Source organism: Symphalangus syndactylus, chromosome 8 (assembly GCF_028878055.3).
Source record: "Symphalangus syndactylus isolate Jambi chromosome 8, NHGRI_mSymSyn1-v2.1_pri, whole genome shotgun sequence".
Lineage (NCBI taxonomy): Eukaryota > Metazoa > Chordata > Mammalia > Primates > Hylobatidae > Symphalangus > Symphalangus syndactylus.
Genome location: NC_072430.2, coordinates 95,069,690 through 95,091,802, shown reverse-complemented (window position 1 = coordinate 95,091,802; position 22,113 = coordinate 95,069,690). Strand labels below are relative to the sequence as shown.

The 22,113-nt window shown below is 38.8% G+C and overlaps 1 protein-coding gene across 2 annotated transcripts in view; it reads right to left on the bottom strand.

Annotated features, from left to right (window-relative positions):
• Positions 1-2,304: 2,304 nt before the first annotated feature.
• Positions 2,305-22,113, bottom strand: part of GLS (glutaminase) — an 86,051-nt gene continuing 66,242 nt past the window's right edge. For both annotated transcript variants that reach the window (XM_055290049.2, XM_055290052.2), the window contains 4 exons: positions 14,548-14,609; positions 13,541-13,617; positions 13,383-13,446; positions 2,305-5,008 (listed from right to left, as the gene is read on the bottom strand). In XM_055290049.2, the coding sequence (XP_055146024.1) occupies positions 4,852-5,008; positions 13,383-13,446; positions 13,541-13,617; positions 14,548-14,609 (360 nt within the window). In that variant the 3' untranslated portion in view covers positions 2,305-4,851. The remainder of the gene's footprint in view (positions 5,009-13,382; positions 13,447-13,540; positions 13,618-14,547; positions 14,610-22,113) is intronic.

The window sequence follows — 22,113 nt, the reverse complement described above, 5'->3', positions numbered from 1 at the left end:
AGGGAACTCCCTGACCCCTTGCGCTTCCCGAGTGAGGCAATGCCTCGCCCTGCTTCGGCTCGCGCACAGTGCGCTTCACCGACTGTCCTGAACCCACTGTTAGGCACTCCCTAGTGAGATGAAACCGGTACCTCAAGCAGAAATGCAGAAATCACCCGTCTTCTGTGTCGCTGGGGCTGGGAGCTGGAGACCGGAGCTGTTCCTATTCGGCCATCTTGGCTCCACCCCCAGATCCCTGCTTTTATGGAACTTAAGATATTCTGAGACACTGGATCATACATTCTAGTGCAGTCGCCTTATTAAAAGTTAAGATTTTGTGATGCAAACAGCCAGAAGCTACAAATAATGTAAATGTTATATTTAAAAAATGTAATTTCAAAGAAATGACATTTAAACCAGTTTTAGTAAAGCTGAAGACAAACAATATTGTTTTTAGAGCTTTTTAAGATCAGTTTATATCGCTCTTAAATGATAATCCTCAGCTTCCAAGTTTTTGTGAACTCACTTTGGGTTGTGTTTGCTATACTCACTGAGAAATTAAACACCTTGCTTGATTTATTGTAAAAAGGAAAAAACAACAAAGCCATACTTAAGCAGTCTTAAACTTATTTATTAACGTTATCTTGAGTCTACAGAGAACAGAAAGCTATCTAAGAGGTAGAAAGCTGTCAAATACCTATTAATTATCAAACTCTGAATTCTCCTATAATATTTCATAAAGCTATTATAACACCTTAATACCTTACTGTCAGTGTCTGTTTGCAGCCTTTCCACATTTCTTGTACATAATTGAAACAGTTTTGATATTCTTTTGCCATTGGGACTGCTTGCCAGACGCACTTCATAGCAGCCTTTTTATTGGCTATTTGGAAAGGAAGCAAGGGGTACAATGGGGGCGCACACAGGCCTGGAGTCTGGTTCATTCTCCAGAATAGAAATAAAACCCCCCAGTCCCTGCCTTTAATGCCTTCCATCCAGTTGTTTTACTGTATGTCACGCCTCCTTTTTAAAAAACTGCCTTAATTTTCTAATCTTTCCCATCCCCAAACACATATAATCTAGTGAATCACATCATTTCCTTGCATAACTATAAGATTATCCTTTCTCAAAAAGCCTTTTTATAAGTGCCACCTAACACATTCATGGGCTGCTTCCCTGGGCCATCTGGTATATGATTTATAAATTTACTCATTTTACTATGAGGATTAGCAAGTAAAATTAGGAAGGTTATCCCAACTCCTAAAAAAGTTATACAAAAATAAAATGATCTTGTATCAAGAATAAAAATAACATTTCACTATTTAGGATTATTCACACATTTGTTGCGCCTGCACTGATCTCCTGCTCCTATCCATGGATGTATATATGTATAGCTGAAGTTGACTATATGTTGCAGGACTTTCTGTTGTAGCACTTACGCCTCTCCCTAAAACTCAGCAGAGGAGAGGCTTTAGCTAATAGGAGATAGTGCATATGAATAAGCTAATATGTATATTCTATCCATACTGGGCATAATCAGTGTTGTAGGACGTAGAACAACAGCGCAGGACTGAGTTCTGTATCACAGCCCACTCTTGGGTCTCAGCTTCATCTGTAAAAGAGTGAGTTGATTAGAAAATTTCTGATGTCTCTTCTAATCATTGTGGTAACCCCACTTGTCACCTTGCGTAGTACCTAGCTCATCACAGTTCTAAAATGCCAGTAATGCAGTGACGCTTCTAGCAAAGTAACTTACTTTGTGACAGATAGCTTTGATAAATGAAAATGTAACAGTCATGGTGTTCATGTACTTTCTCTATGGTTGGAAAACTATACACTAACCCCTGGAAAGAGTGCTCTGAAGACCAGGGATTTCTGGCATTGGAAGCAAATGCTATTCCCACACAGAATAAATTAGGAGCTGAGGTTTACTGGCTGATCACACTCAGATTCTAGAGTGTGGCAGTACTAGGTTCAACTCTCTAAATAAATTTCAAGGCTTTGTGAAAATAACCACTCTTCTCATTCAAGGGTATGTTTACTGGTTCCATTCAACAAATATTTACTGAGCACTTACTAACTGTAAAAGGATAGTGTTTGCATCTAGGGGACTAGAGACATGCCTGCACATCCCTCACCTTCAAAGATGAACTCTACGCAGGATTCTTGTCCTAGTCATTGTGGTAACCCCATCTGACACCTTGTGTAGTACCTAGCTTTATAGCAGGCATTAGAAATGGATTGGAACCCAACCAGACATGGTCTGTATGCTCAGTGGAGTTCCTGGCTCTTAATTGTTTTAAGAAAATTCATTTTTTCACACAGTTTTTTTTTGATACATATATTTATTATGCTGTAAAAAGCAACACTATCTGATTGCATTTAAAATAAATGTTTCCCAATTTCAGAATACTTACAACTTGTAGTTTTAAGATTAGATTCACTTCGGGAGGTTTTAGAAGCAAATACATTCATAGCTGTGTAATCCCCAGGAAGAATCTAAATCTGACATCAGGTCATTCAGTCCCTGCCAGACAGACAACAGCATCCAAATGGTCAATAGCTAATCCAGCTCTGCAGCTAAAGGGCAGTGTCAGGCAGCAGTGGGGTATAGCATATTACCAAAGATGAGACCAGCAAAAACAACAATGTATATAACATGACCATATAGAGCTCTCATGATACAGAAAAAGCACATATGATACTAAAGCCAAAACAAAAAGATCTTTGGAGTTTACTGACGGCAGCAGTTAATAGCACAGTCAACAGTATTTAAATCAAATATATTATTACCAGCCAACAGCAAACAGCCCGAGCAGGAATCGGCACATAGTCATAAATAACATCAGGGGTAAATAAGGGCACATTTAATTAAACAACAAAGATTTTACAGAATGGTTTTGATCTGAAAAAAGATGAAAACTCTCTTTGTTCCCAAATAATGGTTAGAACCTCTTTTTATTATAGAAAAGCCTCAAAATCATTGGTAATCTTCAAGTCAAGTCACACAATTCAACTGTCTTAATGTTTCATTTTAGTCACACAAAGTGGGCTGCTCTTTGAGCAAAGTTATCTTGATTGATTTCAATTAAAACATGTCTACCCTGTAATATCTTTGGGGATAATGCTGCTCCTGTGCAGCATCTTACAAATGCTACCTGTCTCCATGGCTTGATAGATCCATGGGGTAGGAACTGCTCACTCATCATCCTCCCCATGGAAGCTCAAGCATGGGAACAGCTTCGGGCCTGGTGCAGCTAAGGAACATTGGCCGTGGTTTCACCAAAGGAGGTGCCATCTAAGTAATGGGAGGGCAGTGGCTGGAGCCACTGGCTTAGACTGGAAGTGAAAATGAAAGCACCTGGAGGCTGCTGGAGTAAGGTGCCATCAGGCATGGTAAAGTTTAGAAGCAGCAGTGTGTGCTCATAGAAAAAGAAAAAAAGGAATTTGCTGTATGTGATAACAACTAACATTCATGTACTTGAGCTCATTTCACTAAACACAGCTTCAGAGAAGTCCATTTGTGTGCATGTGTGTGTGTGCTTAATATCAGAAATCCTAACATGCCACTTTATCTCGAGGTATGACAGGATAAAATGTATGTGTAACTCCTAGAAAATCCTGTTCTATCAGTTTTTTGAAGCCCCTTTTACCCACTTTCCAAATGAATCGTGAATTACCAACCTAAGACAAAGAAATTATAGGTCACAATTTAAAATGAAATGGCCTTTTTCTTATTATTAAACTACAGAGCCCACCAAGAATTACACAATAGAAAATCACAAGAAATCTGGAATGATCCAGTGGTCCCCCAAGGAGGACAAATCTCTTGATGCAGACTCTTAATGACAGGCTTGGAAACAAATGTTAGATGTAGCAGTTCCCATACTTTCAGAATAACTTTGGTAGCTTAGAGCATTTCTGAATTTATCTTTACCCTAGAAGCTAAAGAAAAAGCTCTTAAAGAGCTGCAGTTGCACATCCCTTCGTTTTTTAGACTGATAAACTTGACTAATTTATACTTAGTAATTTTGTCTCTGGTTCATCTTCTGTAGACAAATGGCAAAGTTCTGATGCCAGAAATAGGAGGCATTTTCTGACTTACTATGGAAAACATAAAAACTGCATAGTATGCCAGCTCTCACTTTCCCAGCTAAAGGAAAGAGGCAGATAGCTAAATGTCTGAGAAGAGAGGCTGGACTAAGGGGATATAGAAAAAGGAAAATTTTTCAAAAGTATTATAACTACATTCACACATATGTTTTGGTCACCAAACATATCTTAAACAGATTCCCTGATAAAGTCTAATCAGAATTGGTCTATCTTACTAACAGTTGTTAACTATTATAGTTTTTTTAAGAGTCACATCGTGAAGCTAGGGTGAGAGAGAGACACTTTAAACACAACCATAAGTGCATACAGTTGTTCAAACACTCAAACTAAATTTGTATTTGAAGTCTTGAAAATCACACTATTTGCTTCTAAAGGCAACCTTGACCCATTTGGACAGACTGTACAACACAGCTTAATTTATAAATGCATATCAGCAGATCATCACCATAAATTGAAAATTCATAAAACACAAATCATGGAAGACCACACAATTAAGCTAGCATTGGTAACTATTTCTTTTACATCAAATTATACAATGCACGTGGTAATATTGCTCACATTATGGAGGGAGATTGTTTTATTTCTATTTTTTCCCAAAGAGATCAGATTTGTCCTGTGTGCACAATGAAGAAAACTCCAGTAACACTGAAATGACAAATGTAAAATATACATCACTACCAGATAGAAATATACACGTTCTTCATAATAATTTTCCACAATTAAATAGGTAAGTGATTTAAATCTTGGGATTTGAGACCATTACAACAATCCATCAAGATTCTTATGGACGGTTTGATTTTCCTTCCCATTGTCAGAATCTCCTTGAGGTGTGTACTGGACTTGGTATTCTTGGAGAATTTTAAATACATCATGGTGTCCAAAGTGCAGTGCTTCATCCATGGGAGTGTTATTCCACCTGAACAGGTAGCACAGCATGGACAGGGTCATTAGGTAATTTATGTACAAAGATGATCACCCCACATTCCTAGATTTTAAATGCAGGTTAAGTGGCCAAGTTTAGCCATTTTAGCAATTTTACAAATAAAAATTAATAATAGAAATGCAGAAAGGGATTTATAATTCAAAAAGTAGTCTCCAAGACAAGTTGGGATATGGAGAGGAAGAGAAAAAGATCTGTGAAAGGATCTTGTTTACACATCCAAGTGCTTATGGAGGGAGCTTTTTAAGGAAACTCCTTGTGGTGACAGATATAATAGACTGCTCTAGGGTTCCAGAATTTTAGTTGCATGAAAAGCCCAAAGTATCTCTTTTAAAATAAAATGTTCAAAGAAAATTCAGGTATGTAACATCCATCACTCTAGCCTTTGACAGAAAATTAGTGTTTGTGTCAATTCAAAGCCACAGTAAGTCTCAGAAGTCTAGAAATAACCATGACTTCATTAGGGCTAAAACACACATTGGAGGAGCAAGATTGGCCCCAAAGGAATTGACATTTTTATCACCTCTGGTAAGGCTGGGAAGCCATGGACTCAATCGGACCACTACACCAGAAGAGTAACTCCCCTTTCCATACTAATAACTCCCCTTTCCATGCTTCTGGGGCTGTGCTGTTTAGAGTGATGTAGATGAATATTCGAGGATAAGAAGAAATGAAGAGTTGCCAGAAGTGGTTAATCACTTGCCAGAAGTGGTATGTCTTTTGCAAGAGGAGACAGCACTACATAACTCACAGCCCTAGTCAATGACAGGGTATGATGCGTAGTTCCCTTACAGTTTACAAACTGTGAAGCCTGTCTTCCTACCCAATCTCTCTCTCTACTTACATTACAAAATTCTCCATGGCTAATGATCTCTTTCTTCATCCATGTGCCACTGGCACCACCTTCCTAGTTTCACTTCTTCCTGTTTCCTTCTTTCCTTTCCATCTCTGTCCTGAACTTTTTACCCGCTTAGTGAAGTCACAATATGGAAACAAAAGGTTTTTAAAACAGTCTCATTTTTAAATATATTTGGGTAAATTTTGGTAGCCTGTTTTTAAAATCAGGTAAGTAAAACTTTACATGTATCTCTATTTCTCAAAAAAAAAAAAAAAAAAAAACTGAATTAAGTGACTTTGAATAGGCCTTCATTAGTTTAGGAAGTCAGTGGCTTGAAACAGACTTTTGAGTCATCCTCTACAGTATGTAATTATCTGCTTTCTGGAAAAATGGAATGTCAACTGTGTGTTACCTTTTTTACAATTATTCTTCTGTGAATTAATGAAAAATACAAACTTTAAAGAATACACTAATTTCAGCCAGGCACAGTGGCTCATGCCTGTAATCCTATCACTTTGGGAGGCCAAGGTGGGCGCATCACTTGAGGCCAGGAGTTCAAGACCAGAATGGCCAACATGGTGAAACCCCTCTCTACTAAAAATACAAAAATTAGCTGGGCGTGGTGGCACACGCCTGTAATCCCAGCAACTCAGGCGGCCGAGGCAGGAGAATTGCTTGAAACTGGGAGGCAGAGGTTGCAGTGAACGAGATCACGCCACTGCACTCCAGCCTGGGCAACAGAGCAAGACTCTATCTCAAGAATTCACAAATTTTGTGCAAACCTATTACAATTGAAGGTGACACTGATTCTATGAAATAGAGGAGAAGACTTGTTGAATGCCCAGTTATCAAGTTACTTAGCTCATTTTTTCTTATCAGGTGGGTACATCTACTTTCACATTCCTAGAGGCCAATTTAGGGCAAAAAAAATTAATACATATACAAAGCACAGTAATATGTCCAACATATATTACGTAGTGTTTTAGTTGGGATTATAAACACAGAAGGAAAATGCTCTTCAATTTCTTGCTCTAGAAACCTGGGATGGGTATTAAAATTTGGGGAAAGGGAAGAAGATGATTGTCACCCTAACATGAGGTTTTAGAATACTGCCAATAAAGGAGTTTTTAATCATGGTGCGTTTTTACAACTATAGGAATAAAGTTAGATAACCAAAGTGTTAGCAAACTTACAAAATTGCTAACATTTGTCAGACACTGACAACTTTTCTGCATTTCTTGCAAGCCAAGAGCTGAACCAAAAAAACTCAAGCCCTACTTTTAAAAAAGATAGTTGGCCAGGCTCAGTGGCTCATGCCTGTAATCCCAACACTTTGGGAGGCTGAGGTGGGAGGATTGCTTGAGCCCAGGAGTTGGAGACCAGCCTGGGCAACATAGTAAGATTCTGCCTCTACAGAAAATAAAAAATAAATAAATAAATTAGCCAGGCATGGTGGTGTGTGCCTGTGATTGCAGCTACTCAGGAGGTTGAGGTGGGAGGATCGCTTGAGCCTGGGAAGTTAAGGCTGCAGTGAACTATGATCATGCCACTTGCACTTCAGCCTGAGTGGCAAGGCAAGACCCAGTCTCAAAAAAAAAAAAAAAAAAAAAAAGTTAAAGCTTAATAAACAGAAAGGCAATATAGCTAAAGAGTAATCAACTTGCTCCAAACTTAATACAGCTCCCGGTTCTCAAATGAATCCAAACTCCTAATACATATCAAACCACCATCAAGTATGGTTTTTTTCCCATTCTAAACTTTTATTCTCATTACTCATTGACTCATACACTCTACTCCAGTACATAATGTCCAAGGATATGAATCTAGAGTTTACTGTACATGTATATGTGTAGGCTGCATTCTTATCCCTTCCCTGACCACTTTGTTGACATCATTTGTTGCAGGATGAATAGCAGTTTGCTATGTCGACCAGGAGAGAGAGGAGAGGAGCAGAATATATTCTAGGCATATTTTTCCCACTATAGATAGAATGCCCTTCTTTTCATTCTGTGCCTTCAGTCTCCTCTCTTCCCCAAAGCACTGATTAAAATTTAACTTCCATGAAGCCTTCTAAAACTGATTCCAACCAAATGCAGAAATTTCAACAAACTCCAATACAATCATTTCAGAGTTAACAGTTTTCTTATACATTTTAGCTTGTTTAGAAGCCTTCGCATTTTGTATGTCTCAATATTGTAAGTTTGTATGTTGATAAAATTCACATTATTATTAAAAACAAAATCAGGCTGCATAAATATCGAATCCCTGCCAACAATCACTGTCCTCACCAATCACTGGCTTCTTTGCAAATCTTAAGAGAGAACATTCAGTGTTATCATCTTAAAGTTTATGCTTCTCTAAAGGTTTGACTTGTCTACCCCGGGTTGTTAAAAACTCCACGAGGGGTACCAGCAACTGCAAAAACATATAAAATTGTAAAGACCATCGACACTATGAAGAAACTGCATCAACTAAAGGGCAAAATAACCAGCTAGCATCATAATGACAGAATCAAATTCACATATAACAATATTAATCTTAAATGTAAATGGGCTAAATGCCCCAATTAAAAGACACAGAATGGCAAATTTGATAGAGTCAAAACCCATTGGTCTGCTGTATTCAGGAGACCCATCTCACGTGCAATGACACACATAGGCTCAAAATAGAGGGATAGGGGAATATTTACCAAGCAAATGGAAAGCAAAAAAAAAGCAGGGGTTGCAATGCTAGTCTCTGATAAAACAGACTTTAAACCGACAAAGATCAAAAGAGACAAAGAAGGGCATTACATAATGGTAAAGGGATCAATGCAACAAGAAGAGCTAACTATCCTAAATATATATGCACCCAACACAGGAGCACCCAGATTCATAAAGCAAGTTCTTAGAGACCTACAAAGAGACTTAGACTCCCACACAATAATAGTGGGAGACTTTAACACCCCACTGTCAGATCAACGGACAGAAAATTAACAAGGATATTCAGGACTTGAACTCAGCTCTGGACCAAGCAGACCTAATAGACATCTACAGAACTCTCCACCCCAAGTCAATAGAATATACATTCTTCTCAGCACCACATCGCACTTATTCTAAAATTGGCCACATAATTGGAAGTAAAACACTCCTCAGCAAATGCAAAAGAACAAAAGTCATAACAGTTTTTCAGACCACAGTGCAATCAAATTAGAACTCAGGATTAAGAAACTCAACTCAAAACCGTACAGCTACATGGAAACTGAACAACCTGCTCCTGAATGACTACTGGGTAAATAACAAAATTAAAGCAGAAATAAATAAGTTCTTTGGAACTAATGAGACAAAAGACACAACGTACCAGAATCTCTGGGACACAGCTAAAGCAGTGTTTAGAAGGAAATTTATAGTACTAAATGCCCACAAGATTAAGCAGGAAAGATCTAAAATTGACACCCTAACATCACAATTAAAAAAGCTAGAGAAACGAGCAAACAAATTCAAAAGCTAGCAGAAGACGGGAAATAACTAAGAGCAGAACTGAAGGAGACAGAGACACGAAAAACCCTTCAAACAATCAGTGAATCCAGGAGCTGGTTTTTTGAAAAGATCAACAAAATAGACCGCTAGCAAGAGTAATAAGAGAGAAGAATCAAATAGACGCAATAAAAATTGATAAAGGGGATATCACCACTGATCCCAAAGAAATACAAACTACCATCAGAGAATACTGTAAACACCTCTACACAAATAAACTAGAAAATCTAGAAGAAATTGATAAATTCCTGGACACATACACCCTCCCAAGTCTAAACCAGGAAGAAGTCAAATCCCTGAATAGACCAATAACAAGTTCTGAAATTGAGGCAGTAATTAATAGTCTACTAACCGAAAAAAGTCCAGGACCAGACTGATTGACAGTCAAATTCTACCAGAGGTACAAAGAGGAGCTGGTACCATTCCTTCTGAATCTATTCCAAACAATAGAAAAAGAAGGAATCCTCCCTAATGCATTTTATGAGGCCAGCATCATCTTGATACCAAAACCTGGCAGAGACACAACAAAGAAAATTTCAGGCCAATATCCCTGATGAACATCGATGCGAAAATCCTCAATAAAATACTGGCAAACCGAATCTAGCAGTACATCAAAAAGCTTATTCACCACCATCAAGTCGGCTTCATCCCTGGGATGCAAAGCTGGTTCAACATACGCAAATCAATAAACGTAATCCATCACATAAACAGAACCAATGACAAAAACCACGATTATCTCAATAGATGCAGAAAAGGCCTTCGACAAATTTCAACACGGCTTCATGCTAAAAACTCTCAATAAACTAGGTATTGATGGAACGTATCTCAAAATAATAAGAGCTATTTATGACAAACCCACAGCCAATATACTGGATGGGCAAAAAACTGGAAGCATTCCCTTTGAAAACTGGCACAAGGATGCCCTCTGTGACCACTCCTATTCAACATAGTATTGGAAGTTCTGGCTAGGGCAATCAGGCAAGAGAAAGAAAGGGGCCAGGCGCAGTGGCTCATGCCTGTAATCCCAGCACTTTGGGAGGCCAAGGCGGGTGGATTACCTGAGGTCAGGAGTTCGAGAGCAGCCTGGCCAACATGGTGAAACCCCATCTCTACTAAAAATACAAAAATTAGCCGACTGTGGTGGGCACACACCTGTAATCCCAGCTACTCGGGAGGCTGAGGCAGGAGAATTGGTTGAGCCTGGGAGACGAAGGTTGCAGTGAGCTGAGGTCTTGCCACTGCACTCCAGCCTGGCTGACAGAGCAAGACTCTGTCTCGAAAGAAAGAGAGAGAGAGAGAAAGAGAGGAAAGGAAAGAAAGACAAAGAAAACGAAAGAAAGAAGAGAAAGAAAAAAAAAGAGAAAGAAAGAAAGAGAAAAGTATTCAAATAGGAAGAGAGGAAGTCAAATTGTCTGTGTTTGCAGATGACATGATTGTATATTTAGAAAACCCCATCATCTCAGCCCAAAATCTCCTTAAGCTGATAAGCAACTTCAGCAAAGTCTCAAGATACAAAATCAATGTGCAAAAATCACAAGCATTCCTATACACCAATAATAGACAAACAGCCAAATCATGAGTGAACTCCCTTTCACAACTGCTACAAAGAGAATAAAATACCTAGGAATCCAACTTACAAGGGATGTGAAGGACCTCTTCAAGGAGAACTACAAACCACTGCTCAAGGAAATAAAGAGAGGACACAACAAATGGAAAAACATTCCATGCTCATGGATAGAAGAATCAATATCATGAAAATGGCCATACAACCCAAAGTAATTTATAGATTCAATGCTATCCCCATCAAGCTACCATTGACTTTCTTCACAGAATTAGAAAAAAAAAAACTTTAAATTTCATACATAACCAAAAAAGAGCCCACATAGCTAAGACGATCCTAAGCAAAAAGAAGGCTGGAGGCATCACGCTACCTGACTTCAAACTATACTACAAGACTACAGTAACCAAAACAATACGGTACTGATACCAAAATAGATATATAGACCAATGGAAAAGAACTGAGGCCTCAGAAGTAATAGCACACATCCACAACTATCTGATCTTTGACAAACCTGACAAAAACAAGCAATAGGGAAAGGTGTTGGGAAAACTGGCTAGCCATATGCAGAAAACTGAACCTGGACCCCTTCCTTTCACCTTATACAAAAATTAACTCAAGATGGCTTAAAGACTTAAACATAAGACCTAAAACCATAAAAACCCTAGAAGAAAACCTAGGCAATACCTTTCAGGACATAGGCATGGGCAAAGACTTCATGACCAAAACACCAAAAGCAATGGCAACAAAAGCCAAAATTGATAAATGGGATCTAATTAAACTAAAGAGCTTCTGCACAGCAAAAGAAACTATCATCAGGGTGAACAGACAACCTACAGAATGGGAGAAAATTTTTGCAATCTATCCATGTGAGAAAGGGCTAATATCCAGAATCTACAAGGAAGTTAAGCAAATTTACAACAAAAAAACAACCCCATCAAAAAGTGGGTGAAGGATATGAACAGACCTTCTCAAGACATTTATGCAGCCAACAAATGTGAAAAAAATATCATCATCACTGGTCATTAGAGAAATGCAAATCAAAATCACAATGAGATACCATCTCACACCAGTTAGAATGGTGATCATTAAAAAGTCAGGAAACAACAGATGCTGGAGAGGATGTGGAGAAATAGGAATGCTTTTACACTGTTAGTGGGAGTGGGAGTGTAAATTAGTTCAACCATTGTGGAAGACAGTGTGGTGATTCCTCAAGGATCTAGAACCAGAAATACCATTTGACCCAGTAATCCCATTACTGGGTATATACCCAAAGGATTATAAATCATTCTACTATAAAGGCACATGCACATGTATGTTTATTGTGGCACTGTTCACAATAGCAAAGACTTGGAACTAACCCAAATGCCCATCGATGATAGACTCGATAAAGAAAATGTGGCACATATACACCATGGAATACTATGCAATCATAAAAAAGGATGAGTTCATGTCCTTTGCAGGGACATGGATGAAGCTGGAAACCATCATTCTCAGCAAACTAACACAAGAACAGAAAACCAAACACTTCATGTTCTCCCTCATAAGTGGGAGTTGAACAGTGAGAACACATGGACACAGGTAGGGGAACATCACACACCAGGGCCTGTTGGGGGGTCGGGGGTAAGGGAGGGATAGCATTAGGAGAAATATCTAATGTAGATGACGGGTTGATGGGTGCAGCAAACCACCATGGCACTTGTATACCTATGTAACAAACCTGCACGTTCTGCACATGTATCCCAGAACTTAAAGGGTAATTTAAAAAGAATTTTTATACACCATGGAATACTATGCAGCCATAAAAAATGATGAGTTCATGTCCTTTGTAGGGACATGGATGAAACTGGAAACCATCATTCTCAGTAAACTATCGCAAGGACAAAAAACCAAACACCGCATGTTCTCACTCATAGGTGGGAATTGAACAATGAGAACTCATGGAAACAGAAAGGGGAACATCACACTCCGGGGACTGTTGTGGGGTGGGGGGTAGGGGGAGGGGGGAGGGACAGCATTAGGAGATATACCTAATGCTAAATGACGAGTTAATGGGTGCAGCAAACCAACATGGCACATGGATACATATGTAACAAACCTGCACATTGTGCACATGTACCCTAAAACCTAAAGTATAATAATAATAAAAAAATCCATGAGGATAAAATTCCAATTCTCTCTTCCCAAATGCAAAAAAAAAGTTGTTTTGTTCATACAGTGTATTGACTAATAGTCAAATTAACCTGAAAATTTCTAAATAAGACACCATTCTTAGATAAGAAAACAGGATATGGGAGACAGAATTACCTATCTAGTGGAAACAAGGTATCATAGCAGGTTCAAGAATGTCTTAGTAGGTTTAAATATTATAATCACTTGAATATTACAGTCCTGCATAATAAAATACTGACATATTTAGAAAGTAACATAAGTGCTCACCTGTCCTTGGGGAAAGGGTTTACTTTGCAGGCTTCCAGCAAAAATTTAACAACTTCAACATGACCTATACCGTCCCACCCCCAAAAAAAGAGCAGATTTTAGTACTAAGTAGAAATTAAATCTGGAAAGAAAATAGATAGGAGTTGTTCCTGTATTACCCTCTGCAGCAGCTACATGGAGTGCTGTTCTAGAATCATAGTCCCGCTGTTCCATGTCCATGGCTGACAAAGCAAATCTGAAAATGTGTAAGCACAGCTATTTATTATATATAAAGCAAATTTAATTCACACTGGTAACATTCACTCCATCAGTTCATTTCAGGCCCCATCAGACAGGTGCCATCCTTCATCAGGCTCATTAATGGGAACTACCGACCTTATTGACTAGTACCCGGGTGTTTTGGGTAGATGCCACTTCACCTCTCTTCCTCAGCTTTGCTTTTTTTAGGTAAGATTAAATGTTAACCATCTCTCACAGAATTAAACTTTATTGCAGTATTGTTCACAACTCAAGAATTATGGCACAACTGTACCAAGGTTTATGTCTCAGAAGGGCAAGAAACTAATCCCTATAATAAAGTCGTATGTTTTACTAAGACTCCCATTCTTAAACATTTCACAGTCTACTAGTACTTGTCAGACTTTAAAACATGGGAGGAAGCACAGACATTTTTCCACTTTGAAAATCAGTTGTTTGAGGTATTAATGGGAGAAAAATAAGAAAAAAGAAAATAAGTTACAACTCTATACAAAAGACCTCAGGTATACAGCAGTATATGGCCTTACTAATCCTGATGATCTGCTGGACACCAAACCCCCCAGCTGCTTCCCACACACACACACACCAAAGATTGGGAATGGAGGGTAGACAGGGAGTGAGAAGGCACTGTCCAATTCCAGTAAGCCACTGATACTAATTAGCCAGATTAGCTGAACAGTTACTACTTGGGGAAACAGAGATATGGTCTTTTTTATAGGAGGCAGAAGAGGACAAGATTGGAAAGCAGGCCTAAGGCACTGGAAGTGCCTATTTAATAAAAATTTTGTTGGGGTCATTTTTATCAAAGGGAAAGAGAAGTGAGACTTTAACCTTAAAATGACTGCTCGCCCAGAAGCAACTTCATAAATATCCGTAAAGTGCATGCTAATCCATCCTGTAAACATACCTTCGAAGTGCAGACACATCTCCAGTATATGCAGCAAACAAAAGATTTATCACTGACTTTACCTGTGAAGAAAAGAAAGTTTAGGCATCCATAGGGGAAAACAAACACACACAACGTCCACCTGTCACTGGCAAGTGATTTCTATGTGCTTTGAACACTTCAGCTGAGTCACGTGCAAAAAGTTATCTCAAGGACACTTCCATAGCCAAAAGAACCCACGTGTGTGATACTTTCTTCTTTTAACAGTGGATTGTGAGGGAAAATTCAATAATAAAGATAAGATACATGAGGGAAGGAATGGAATAATATCACTTGGCAGAAAAGAATGGAATTTTGTGAAACTCATATAGTTGGGGCAACTGAAAATTGTTTAGAAGCCTTCCCATTTTCTATGTCTCAAAATTGTGAGGAAGTTTGTATGCTGATAAAATTCACAATATTAAAAATTAAATCATGCTATATAAATGTCTAATCCCTGCCAAGAATCACTATCCTCACTAATCACTGGCTTCTTTGCAAATCTAAGAGAGAACATTCAGTGTTAACTGTCACCTTAAACTTTACTTCACTGGAAAGACAGCCTTCAGTTCAATGCCCAGGTGGTACAAATTGGGTCATTCTCAGAACTTATGACACTGCTGTGTTTAAAAGTTTCTCAACTCCAAAATATTAAGTCACCAAGATTCCAAAGTGTATCTACTTTTGACAGTTACCCACTTTCCTTTTCTTATAGTTAAGAGGAAAAGTCTAGTTATCTGAAAAGCCATTGGATTTTGGTCTGCTTTCATAAAGACTTCATCCCTATCTATGAGAAATTAAACTATTGATCATAGAATATTTGTAAATACTTCATAAATTCCCCATTTTGTCTTACACTTTGCAACTTCGACATTCATATTGATGACTCAACTGATACTGGACTCAATGGTAGAAAACAAGTTTAACTGGGGAACGGAAAGTAACCCGGCTCTCCACCAACAAAGCCACAGCCTGGAACTGTGCTTCAAGATCTTAACCTGGACATTCTCCCTTTCCAGTATGGCTTCCCCCTTCCAAAACCCATGAACTTTCCAAATTAACTGGAACTGACCATTGCTGCGGTTCTCGAATTCAGCATTTTCAAAGTGTAATTTGCAGAAACTAGTCCATAAGATGGTCCATGAAAATAAGGATCCTGTGTTTGTATATGATCTTAAAATATTAAATCCCCCTCTTGGAGATTCATGAGCATATGAAAGACTCTGTAAAGGTCTACAGTACAGGAACTTAACTAGCTGAGCATACCCCCAAAATACTACTATTACTATTTGTGTTGATACCACTTCAAAAAACTTTCCCCTTAGTCCTTTAGCTTCCCTCCCAGCCATCCTTTTCTACTCCTGCCCAGAGTCCAGAACAGTTTTCTTAATGGGAATGGGAGTGGAATGGGAATGGGAGTGGAACAAAGAACTGAAAAGCATCACCCAGAATGTTCTAAAAACATACATAAACATCTCTCTCATTTCTTGTTGTCCTACTCCTACACCTCAATCTATTTTAGGGAAAGGAGGTAAAATGCATAGAGTTTGTTGTTTTTTATAGAGATGGGGTCTCACTATGTTGGCCAGGCTGGTCTTGAACTCCTGGCCTTAAGCAGTCCTTCTGCCTTGGCCTCCCAAACTGTTGGGATTACAGGCATGAGCCACCATGCTCAGCCCATAATTTTGTTTAAAGTCTCCAGGTGACTTTGATATGCACTCTTCTGGGTTATAAACCACTGTTTCAGGTGTTCTTAACGTCCTTCTTTTTTAATGGGGTCAAGTCTGAATTTTCAATTCCCTTTTTGCTCTTGGGCCACAGAATACTGACTGGCTATTACAGATTATTCTCCATATTTCCACCTGGTCTCTCATTACTGCTTGACAATTTTTTTTTCTTGTTGGTTCCCGCCATACTTTCTTCAGGCCTTTAATACCAGTGGAGACCCCTAAAAACGGACAGAAGATCCTAACTACAACTTTGCTGAAAAGATAAAAAACGTTTTCATTGCTCAAAGTAAAATCTTCCTCATTTTTGAGACTACTATTTATCTATTCCTTCAAACACTTCTCCTCCAGATGCCCTGCTCTCGTTCCCTCACTGATTCCCTTTGTTTCTAGCATCTTTAACTTTTCCTCTTTCATTGGTTCCCTCAGTTTACCTTAAAACAGACACAATTTCATCTTATTTTTAAAAACCAACACTTGACCCTATTATTCTCCCTTCAGCGCATATTTCCTGAAAGTATATTTTTAATTCCCTGAAAATTACCTTCACACTCGTTGTTACCTCTAAATAGTGCTCTCCAAAGCTCCAGGAGCTTCCTAGGCCCCGATTCCTTCAGATCTCCCCAGCACCCTTCACCCTCTCATGACTTGCCTTCCATGCTGCTGCATCACCCTGATCTTCTTCCTGTTTGCTGCTTTGCAGATTCATTACCCACTTTCCACTGCCGAATAATACTCCCAAGGCAGTCCAATCTTCTTGTTTTTCAATATAATATCCCTCAAAGGATTCATCTATTCCTCTGCGCAGACTGACTTCCCCATCTTTAATCTAAATCTTTGCTCCTAAGCTCCAGTCCCACAGCTCCACTTGATAGTCATTTCAAACTCAAAAACAGCAACAGTCCTGCCGGCTTCCCACCCTGGCTACAGTTCATAGCCATATGCCTACTTGACATTGCTTCCAGGACTTTTAATGGGCATCTCAGACTTATACCCAAAATGGAATTTGCTTTGCCCTGTCTTCTGCCACTCACAGTCAGCTCCTCTTCTAGTCTCCCCAGTTTGGGGATGACACTACAATTCATCCACTTGCTCAGGCCACAAACTCAGGAGTCATCCAGTGCTGCTGCAGTCACTTATACAGGTTGAGTCCTTCACAAGGATGCCTGGCCACAGGGCCAACACGGGTTGCCAGCCCACGCTCTTCCCACCAAGGTGTCCTAGCACCCAGGTACATGTGCTGGGAGGAAGGGAGCTTCTTTACCCAGTGGTGCTGAGAAGAAGTGCTTCTGCTTCTGGCCAGAGACAGAATTAGCTTTTTCTAATTCAGACAAATTCACCATACAGATCATGGAGGGTATTCCTTGATTCTATTCTTTCTCTCACAGCCCACATCTAGCTCATCAATAAATCGTCTTTGCTTTACCTGCAAAATATGTTTGGAATCCTACCACTTCTCACCACCTCTATCACTATTGCCTTAGGCCTCATCTGAGCCACCACCTTCTCACCTCTGCTGTCATAGGGATCTTTTAAAAACATCAAGGAACTCCTGTGCCTTTCCATCATATCTAAAGTAAAATCAAACTCTTTACCACAGCTTTCAGGACCCTAAAGGCTCTATTCCTGGTTACATTGCACATATCATTTCTACCACTCTTCCCTTTCCAGCTCTACTCCAGCCAGAACGTCTTGCTGGTCTCAGGCACTTAAGGCCTACAACCGGCTGCTAGAGATGCTCTGTCCCCAGGCAGTCAGGAGGCTCCCTCTCCCCCTCCCTTTGGGTAGGTCTCCACTCAAATGTTCTCTCAAGACTCTAAAATACTCCCCTCTTTTCATCACTCCTTATCCCTTACCTTGCTTTTTCCCTTCATATATATATATATATATATATATATATATAGTGTTAACTATATACTTTTAACTATATTTGTTATATATAATTACATATAACTATATATAAAGTATATATATTTTTATATATACTTTTTTGTCTCTCTCATTAAATGTAGGCTCCATGTGGGCAGAGACCACTTGTCTTTCTGTTCCCCACCGTAAACTCAGTGTCTATCACATGTAATAGGTGCTCATTAACTATCTATTGACTAAGTGAAAATTCTCCCTCAAGGCATCAAATATTCAATTTTGGGTATTAAATTGTAAAATTAATTCCTCTATCAGCCCCCAACCCTGCATTTTTTTTTTGAGACAAGGTCTCACTCTGTTGCCCAGGCTGGAGTGCACTGGCAGGATCTCGGCTCATACAACCTTCGCCTCCCAGGTTCAAGTGATTCTCCCACCTCAGCCTCTGGAGTAGCTGGGATTACAGGCATGTGCCACCACTAATCTAATTTTTGTAGTTTTTGGTAGAGATGAGGTTGGCCAGGCTGGTCCCAAACTCCCGACCTCAAGCAATCCGCCTGCCTCAGCCTTCCAAAATGTAGGGATTACAGGTGTGAGCCCCTGTGCCCAGCCCATCTCCCTTAACTTTTACATCTTTGAATATCATTACAAGATTTATTCAATCGTTAACTGGTGCCTCTGCTTCTGGTCCTTCTTCCAACCTCCAAAACCTCTCCACATACTTCTAATCATATTCTCAAAACATTGCTCTAATCACTAAAGGTTTCTAAGCAGGGCAGTATCAAGAAACCCAAAATCATTCCTGATACCATTTAAGTTCTTTAGCCTTGTATTCAAGGTTCTTCAGTCCAGCTAACTTAATTCTTCTTCTCAACCTCAATAGAGCAAAATTGGTCTGTCTTACTGCCCTTGTTTTTGTCTTGGTGTCTATGCTCTTCTCTTTAAGAACACCCAGATTCCTAATCAAATCCTTCCCTTCCCCCAAAGACTAGCCCGAAAGTCCCTTCCTTGCTGCCAGTCTTCCCCAGGCCATCCCAGCCCAGCATTCATTATCTATGTAGCTTATTGCCAGCTGCCCACAAGGTGCCCTGTGACAGCATGTGCCAGGGACAGAGTCAATTAGATACCTCCACTCCCACCACAACCCTGGATCTACCTCCTGCTTCCTCCCATAGTGCATACCATTCTCCTGAAATCATTTTTCCCCACCCATTTCTCACTGATATGTTATTCTTACTCATTCCTGTGAACTCTGCTCTAATCTCTTAAATCAAAAGTAATCTCCGTCTACCTTTGCCGCACTATGGCACTATAACACATGACCACATGGAGCATTTGTGTGTCTTACTTCCCCCACCACTAAGAAAAATCCAAATTCCCCTGTATATACCATTAATATATTAATTACCCATAGTTTTTATTTTTAAAACTATTTTGGTACTTCTAAGCAATAAAGCCTCATCTGTTTCAGTGACTGAATATAAGAACTAAACACTCCCCTTTAAAATTCTGAATTTAGACCATGCTCATTTGAAGAGATTTTATTATGTGTGTGGCACTTAGTCACTTAATTATTCAATAATTCAAACGTTCTAAAAGTCCATTTCTTATTAATAAGGCCCAAAATAGAAGATTTTAGAATATACTTGGTTTATTCAGAGTATATTGTTATTCACAAGCATGAGAAAAAAAATCAGGAAACTTTAATGCACAAAGGCTTTGTAACTAATCAGAAGGGAAAAACATTAGCTTGCCTTAACAAAATTATTAAAGACTAACATGGAAGTTTGGTAGTCTTCCCATGAAAACAAAAGGCTAGCTGTAGAGCTGAATTTAGTCCAAACCAGAAGATAGGTGCTTGAACACAAAGTGAGTGTAATTCTCTCCAAAACAGAAAAGCACTAGGAGGCAGCCCACGCACAGGCACTATTTAAAAGCAAAACCACAAATGCCTCTTCTTTCTAGCATCAACAGCCCCCTATACTTTTAAGTTTACATAAATTATGAAATGAGCTGTGGGTAGAATGCCACAAAAGAAAATGAAACTAGTTTAACACTTTTGAGACAACAGATGGAGTATTTCATTTAGGGACAGTCTGCTTCCTGGTCTGTTAAAGAGTGCCATGAGTATTTCCAACTAAGCTGACACACCCTCTGGAATGCCTATCATAGCAAACAAACTGAAGGAGAGGGGCACTCTAGATCAGTCATCCACCTCCATACCAATTCTTGCAAAGGATGTAGGTGTGCTAACCATTGATTGAAGCTCTTCCCTACTGGATACTTGAGTTACACTGATTTTAAAATACCTATCAAGGAGGCCAAAGTCCAGAAAATAATGAGTTAACAGCAAATGCCAGAGGCATGGAAGCTGTGTTTTGATAAATAATTCCTTACTATAAAGAAACAGTCTATACACAGCCGCAATAATAGCTATTAAACTAAGGGCTCTGATGTTTAATGTATGCCTCCCCATGGCAAAGAGACACTGCACCTGGGCAGATAGCCATTAAAATTTACAAATTAAATGTTAACAGTTTCCCCTTCATCTTGTAGATTTTCCAGCACTACTGCATTTTTCTTATCAAGTCTCTTTGTCAGAATCTGCCCGAACCAGACAATCTTATCTTAGTTTATTTGTACAAAGTCATGACAACAGTGGGAAAAAAAATGTTACAGTTCACATGAGTTCACTTAACACTGGCATGCTTGGCATAGCAAATCTCACTTTTTTCCAAAACAGCTAGAAGCAGGTGGGGAGGGTATCAGTTTTACACATCTAAAACATGGCATTCCTAAGTCTTTAATCCTATCATTATCCTACTCAGTTTGAGCTTGTTTAAAGGTTGTGTGACTTCTGTAAATGCCCTAATAATTCTGTACTTATGAGTAAGTAGCAATTATTAGAATTATATACTCACATTACTCTGTATTTATATAGTGGACGACCCTAAAACATTCAACATTTTACACAGTTACAGTTTTTAAAAATCCCTGACAGGCTTTATAAAATATGTTGATAGATATATTTTATTTATTACTCCCATTGAGATTAAGGACCCTGGCTCAAGGTCACATAGCATATGAATTAGTGATGGAGCTTGAGTAGAACTCAGGTATCTGGATTCCCAATTCTGTACAACTAGACCATGATGATGTGAGTCCTTAATAGATCTCAGATTGTTATCCAAAGCACAGAAGGAAACCAACGGATTAAATATCAATTTAGCTCTAATCCATAAAAGTTCTTTACTAAATATTGGAAGGACGCCTAGATGGGACCAAAGCGGGAGGGGAGAAAAGGAAGAAAGGGAGAAGATAGAGGGAGGGAGAGATGGAGGAAAAATTGGTTCACTGGTTTTACACTTTACTTCAACTATTTAATTTCTAACTCTATTTCCAACTGCCAAACCAAAATTTCCTCTGTTTTTCATCTTTAGTTTCTGTCTTCATATAAACATGAATTCAGCCTGTTTGGAACTGCTTTAATTAAAAAAAAAAAAAAAAAAAGCAGGTAACTGAAAAAACATCCTTCTGTTTCTACCACCTCTAGTTTGAGATAAGCTGCTCTCATTTCCAGCTCACTACAGTATCTGTTGTCATGGAACAGATACTTTTCTTCATCTGTTAAATAAACCATCATGACTCCAGATCCAATTTTGTTTTAAAGGCTTCACTCCAACTTGGCCGATTATAGTCTTTAAATGAAAATAAGCTTTCAGCCTGCTTTTATATTTTCTTAAGGTCAAATTGAAGCATACTACCTATTATACTGTGGCTAAAGAAAAATTTTAAGTTGCCATCATATGTAAATTAATCACCTTGCCCAAGGGTAAAAATAAACCTGTGTAATGTGTATGTGATCAAAGATATTTCCTCTTTCCTTTGCTACTGAGCTTAATATTTGTAAGGATGTGTAAAAAAAACTATAGTACTTTTATAATTACACAGTCTGAGT